This window comes from Electrona antarctica (assembly GCF_951216825.1).
Source record: "Electrona antarctica genome assembly, chromosome: 11".
Taxonomy (NCBI): domain Eukaryota; kingdom Metazoa; phylum Chordata; class Actinopteri; order Myctophiformes; family Myctophidae; genus Electrona; species Electrona antarctica.
The window spans coordinates 9,661,718-9,668,229 of NC_136792.1; the positions used below are offsets into that span (position 1 = coordinate 9,661,718).

A 6,512-nucleotide genomic window follows, 5' to 3' on the forward strand; every position below is an offset into this window, starting at 1 on the left:
ATACCCATTCTACAAACTGTTAATACAATTTTCAATCAATCAATCAATCAATCAATCAATCAATACACTCAAATTATTGTTCATCCTTGCTGTTAGGTAGATCACAATGCAACGCAGTGAAATTGTAGTCAATTGCAACACTTGCCTGCATGAACATTTCCTCAATGTGTTCCTCATGGGCTGACTTGTGGAATATCTCATAAATGTACTTGATTAGAAAGGATCCTGTCACTTGATGTCTGTATGAAACAGTATCTACAGGATAGAAATAATAGAATGGATGTGACATACAGTACATGTTTTTAAAGTAGTTGAGTACCATCTAGGATTTAATTTACAGAGCTCTTTTAATTAAAACATATTTCCCCCCTCCCATATTAACTATTAAATGTTGAGGCACACTCACGTGGGGTGCTTGAAAGGAGGGAGATGAAGTCCTTTTCTTTGTGTGCCAGAAAGGCATCAGCCTCTATGCCTTCTGTGTCAAGGTATGCATCAGTGCCAATGTCACCATCATGCACAATTGCGGATCCACCCACCACTGAAACAAGAACGTCTTATTTTTAATTTCACTCACTGAAAGCGAACAAGCCTGAATTAAGTTACACAGAAAATAACACCAGGACAATAGGCAGGAAAACATTGAAGGCAGCGCAACTTCACGGACATTCCTATTGTAAGCGGCAGTGTTGATTTCGTCGACTAAAACTAAGACGCTGCGACGCGTCTTGTAAAAACAGTCATCACGACGGCATCAAGGCCCGACTAAATACATTTTAGTCGACTAAATCAACTGTAGATTTAGTCGACTAAAATCTTATGACATTTAGTCGACTAAAACTAGACTAAACACTAAAGCATTCCAGGTGACTAAAATATGACAATATGAAACAAAATGAAAACTATTGAAGAGTCTTATGACTAACACTGAAATCTAAATTTGCTGCCGGAAACAACACTGGTAAGCAGAACATCACCTCCTCTGCAGGCCTGGATGATGATAACTTTGGGTTTGTCCAGCAGAGCCGGGCAGTTCTGGTTGTTCAAGTGCGTGTAGAGATTATCAATTGGGAAAAAGTCATTATTGTCCGGTGTCCAGTGGACGCCCTTGATGACTCCCAAATTCCCATGAGACATGATGACGACAAAAACGCTGTCTGTGTCAGGGAGACGCGGATCTTGCGAAAACCTCTTAACAGCCCCGTCCATCTCCTGTGACAAAACATCGAATCAATCAATTAATCACTAAATTGCAATACTAGTCAGGACTCCGCTCACTTCATCACTCAGTTAAAGGACAACTTTAGTTTTTTTCAACCAAGGTTCATGTTTTAGGTTGTTATTAGAGAAAGTAAAAGGTGATTTTAGCAGTTTTTGGCAGCATTCGAGCATGGGGCTAAATATGTATTTTTTTACAAAATGTTATGGCGATTTATTTTTTTATTATTTACTATAGTCCTACTAGACCCCAAGAAATTACATCTGGTCACAAAAGATCACGAGATCTACTGAATGTGACAAACTGAGATATTGAGCCTATGACACACAGTGTGGCTTCCCCCCAGTAGGCCTCCTTCACATTCAGTAGATCCTGTGATCTTCTGTGGCCAGATGTAATTTCCTGGGGTTTATTAGGACTATAGTAAATAATAAAAAAAATAAATCACCATAACATTTTGTAAAGCAATACATATTTAGCCCCATGCTCGAATGCCCCCGCCCCCCTGTCAAAAAGAGCTAAAATCCCTAAAACGAAAGAAAGCAGCAAATGAAAAAAAATTAACACTCACCTTTTACTTTCTCTAATAACAACCTAAAACATGAACCTTGGTTGAAAATAACTAAAGTTGTCCTTTAAGTATGAGAATCCTTCAACTGGAGAAATGACTTGTTAAGCATACAGTAACAATGACTTGTTAAGCCTATACAGTACCATGCCACTGAGATTTCTGTGTTTCTCCACATTGTATCCCAAATCATTGAGCAACATCAACATGTTCTCCTCATCTTTCTCAGCACCATTCCTCTTCATCTGAGCTAAATCAAAGTCCATATTGGTGATTAATAAGGCCAGGCGCTTCCTAGAGGACTTCTCACGCACAGGGTAAATCTGTGAAGAAAACATTATTATTATTATTATTATTGTACAACAGAGTAGAATATTTAGAATTAATACAGCTTATACATCTCTTAATTGTGTTATTTCAAAAACATGTGACCTTCAATTTTGTATTGTTAGAATGACATAATAATTACGTTTGGATTGTTTAGTTTCTCCTTCTTGAACACATCAGTGCTAGGGAGGAGTTTGAGGGGCATCTCACAGGCAGCCACCACATCCGTGGACGGCTCAGAGATCGCCGGGGCCGTTTCACTACCCAATCCATCCTGGGACACTTGTTGCACAGCTGGAAATCACACACGTTTAGCATCAGTGGCTATACCAGTGGTGGAAAAAAGTACTCCATTGTTTTACTTAAGTAAAAGTACCAATACGGCAATTTACAACTACTTCGTTACAAGTAAAAGTACGGAATTGAAAATGTACTTGAGTAAAAGTACAAAAGTATCGGCATCAAAATGTACTTAAAGTACTAAAAGTAAAAGTACTCTTATTGCAGAATGTCCCATTTAACAAGTTCAAAATGTGTACAAAATCTATTGAAAATAGCAGATCTACAAGCTCACAATGCGTCGCAACGTGACGCATTGTGCATCTGCTATTTTCAAATGGCCGAAATGTATATGGTTGAAGTGGTTAATGTATGTTTTCTAATCAAAATTAAAATCGCCAAAGTAACTATAGTAAAGTTTTCAAATGATTGTAGTGAAGTAAAAGTACACATTTTGGCTCTGAGACGTAGTGGAGTAGAAGTAAAAGTACTGGAAATTGGAAATACTCAAGTAAAGTACAAATACCTCAAAATTGTACTTAAGTACAGTACTTATATAGTAAGTAAAAGTACTTAGTTAATTTCCACCACTGGTGGCTGAAAGATATACAATGCTATAGTATAACACACATAACCTGAAAAGCATACATCTTTTATTGGTTAAAAAACAGAGACCTGAACTGACCTTTCTGAGCTGGTTGCTCTGCTGCTGAGGACAGACCCAGTTCTGAGAACAGTTCAGGGTCTCTCTCCTCAAGATGAGTGATGAGTGAGTTAGAAGCCCTGTTTCCTTTCTTCTTAAGAACGTCAACGAGACAACGTGCCCTGTCCGTTCTGGAAGAGTTTTCCTCAAGTATTGAGTCTTTCTCGCTATCGGTCAAGCACTTATCTTCCAAGAGGTCATCCAGGAGCTGCTTGAGGTTTGCAAGTGATATTTTATCTACAAATTTACTCCGGATCTTCATTAGCTTATCTAGGAGAGAGAGAGAGAGAGAGAGAGAGAGAGAGAAATACAACAGGTAAATAAGACATAAATCAATCCATAAAACATTTACACCCTGTTGAGTCTAATTAATAAACTTCAGCTTAAAATGTGAAAAATAGCTAAGCATTTTGTGTATTTTTTCTGTCAAGCTTATAATGTAAGCATTTACATCATGGAGAATGAAATGCTCTGAGCTACCTGTAGCCTGTAGGCTGTGACCAGTCATGTGAAACTTTGCACGCACACTCAGTAAGCCTAGGAAGTACTGCCACTGTGCCACACCCCAGATATTTCAAATCAGTTGTTGGCAGCCTATTATAACAGCTCGCTTCAGGTTTTGAACTGATAGCTTGTAGGCCTATACAATCACTTAGTTTTGCTATACTTGTATACTTGTACAAAACATTTAAATTAGTAGCCTATATTTCTGTGGTCAAGATGTAGGCTACCTTTTTCAGATTCCATTCCCATCGCGCTTTCATTATAAAACTGTGCTACTATTGAACACCCCCCCCCCACACACACACACACACACCGGCACACGCCACACATGCACGTCCTGAGTCACAACATAGGGGATGATAGAGGGTATATATATATATATATATATATATATATACCTACCTTAAAAGGTAGTGTAAGTGATTTTTATTCATAAAATAAGTGTTAAAAAGCTACATATTGTGATAGTACTCATTGCTGTATAGTGTTTGTTGCAGAAACATGAGTCTGTGTCTCTCCATTAAACAAAATGCATTTTCAGAAACTGAAACCAATTTTTATCTAATCAGGACCAGGATACAGATCAAAGTTTGTTTGCTCATTTCTTTATGGCATCTCTTACAATTCCACTTTGTTTAATGATTAAACAAGTGGAATTGTAAGAGATCATAGAGCCATAAAGAAATGACAAACAGATACAAAAATAAGCTCATAAATATAGCTAATCTCTCCTGATTGGCTGACATTTTGTCACCTATACCTGAAACTGTATTTTCTGTTTATTACATTTACTTTCAGAATGTAGTGATTTAACCTTTTAGCAAAAATCTTTTTGTTTTAACCAAAAATATATCACTTTAGGCTACACTACCTTTAAGGTGACCTGATTGATTGACATAAAAAAAGCAAACCCAAAATGCAACACTTTGTTTTCAAGAGTGGCATTACAAAGTTTACCTACAAAATATATAATCCCCCCCCCCCCTCTTTTTCCTATTTGCCAACACTGCTATTTTCAGCAATCAATCAATTTCAATTATTATGTATTAATTGACAAATAATGTACACATAATAACAAATAAACTACATTTATTTAAATGTGGTATAGGCTACATAACTATCCTTCTTTCTTGTTCCTTTATTTTACTCAGACATGACAAGACATCAGTGAGTTCTTCTTTCTTGTTCCTTTATTTTTACTCAGGCATTACTCAGACATGACAAGACATCAGTGAGTTGGACATATTATTAAAGTGAAAGTAAAACCAAACCAGATTAAACATACATTTGTTTCGATTATTTGGCAATAACGATAGCTGTGCAAAACATATATAGCTATAGTAAGTTTCTAGCACGAATTTGATGTAAGTAAGTAGCCTTGCCGAGCCATGAGGCCCATAGGCCTTGATGAATTTGATGTAGCCTAATGTTAACATAATAGGCATGAACCTGTGGTCTTTACCTAATTGCCAAAATTGAATCTAATAATAAAACGATCGTCTTACCTGCCATTTTCCTGGGTCAAGTGAAGGATATTATTCAAATCTAAGGTAAAACTTCTCAGACGTTTAGGCAAAAAGGTCACGACACAAACGTTGAAACAACTTTTTGTGCCCACTGCCTAGCAAAGGGGTTGTATTTAACTATCTAGAAAGTTGCCTCCAGCTCTGCTGAAACCCTATTGGCTGTCTGGCTAACAACCTGTACAACTTGAGCGCTGGTATTCCTGACTTGCAGTTGCAGGTCTGCATTCTGAGACAGTTTTTGGATTAGGCCTATATTTCTGTGTACTATCACTGTAATGTCTACAAGAACTGGTTTTCAATCTTTTTTTTTTCTAATAACGTTTAATGAAAGTTTCAATGCATTATGGCATTCGAATCCTCCGCTATACGTTTCTTAAAACCACATTTGTGTGAAGCCTGACATCTAAAGGTGGGAAATAGGTACTGCAGTCTGATTCGCATTGGGGGACCAATACAAGTCATTACAGCCCTGTTTACACAAACAATGATGTAGGCCTACTCTAGTCTAAAGTAGAGTGATTTCACTGTTACAAGTCAACAATGTACTGTTTTGTTATTTCTTTACTCATTTGGCCTACACTTCTTAGATCAAGTTTGTAACTTTTATTTAAACTTTATTTAACCAGTAAAAAACACATTGAGACTGTCTCTTACAAGTGGGAACTGGCCAAGACTCAGAGGTAGGATTAAAATGACACTTCAAAGCTACATCGTAGGCCTACATGTCAAATTACACAACAGCCAATAATACATCCATGACATATACCTCAAGAAACCTATACAATTAACTAACTAAGGTAAGGCTGGTTCTGTTCTGGATGTAAAATAAACCTCAGAAAATATTTGTCTCTCCAAGGACCACCACCATAATAACGGATGTTAAAATACAGGAGCGTAGTACACCTGCCCTTTTTGTTCCATTCCTAAGGCAATAATGCTGCTGCTCTGACAGAACTCTGTCTAATCACTATAATCAGCACAACGGATGATATTTCTAATGTGATTAATCCGTTCTCAAATCTTCTATTAACAGCTAGGTGTGATGTCATGCTCTTTTCAGCATGGCTGGATAGCCTATTTCAACCAATTGCTTTGTCAGAAGAACTACGTATAGTAGGCTAATATAAATATTTCATTCCACTTTTGTCTTGTTTCTCCTTTTTTAGGGCGACTCCTCTGTGTACACAGTACACAGTACCTACACTGGTAAACACAATACGCCTACTTGTGCATGGCTGAAATTTAAATTGAATTTCCTTGTGATAAGCCTATCTCACAGAATTTCCCCACCCCCTTAATACGCCCCCTTTCGGGGTTAGTGGTGATAGCGTGACGTCACTCCATAGACGCTACATGTTAACAGAGGTAATTTAAGAAGTCTACAAC

The 6,512-nt window shown here is 37.3% G+C and overlaps 1 protein-coding gene across 1 annotated transcript; it reads right to left on the reverse strand.

Moving 5' to 3' along the window:
- Positions 1–73: 73 nt before the first annotated feature.
- Positions 74–5,218, reverse strand: LOC306931971 (caspase a-like; the record flags this gene model as incomplete). Its single annotated transcript, XM_079513676.1, has 7 exons — positions 5,106–5,218; positions 3,079–3,366; positions 2,257–2,408; positions 1,934–2,110; positions 978–1,212; positions 407–541; positions 74–255 (listed from the first exon to the last, which is right to left on the reverse strand). Exons 1-7 carry the CDS (start codon positions 5,110–5,112, stop codon positions 74–76), a joined length of 1,176 nt encoding a protein of 391 aa, XP_079369802.1. The 5' UTR covers positions 5,113–5,218.
- Positions 5,219–6,512: the final 1,294 nt, after the last annotated feature.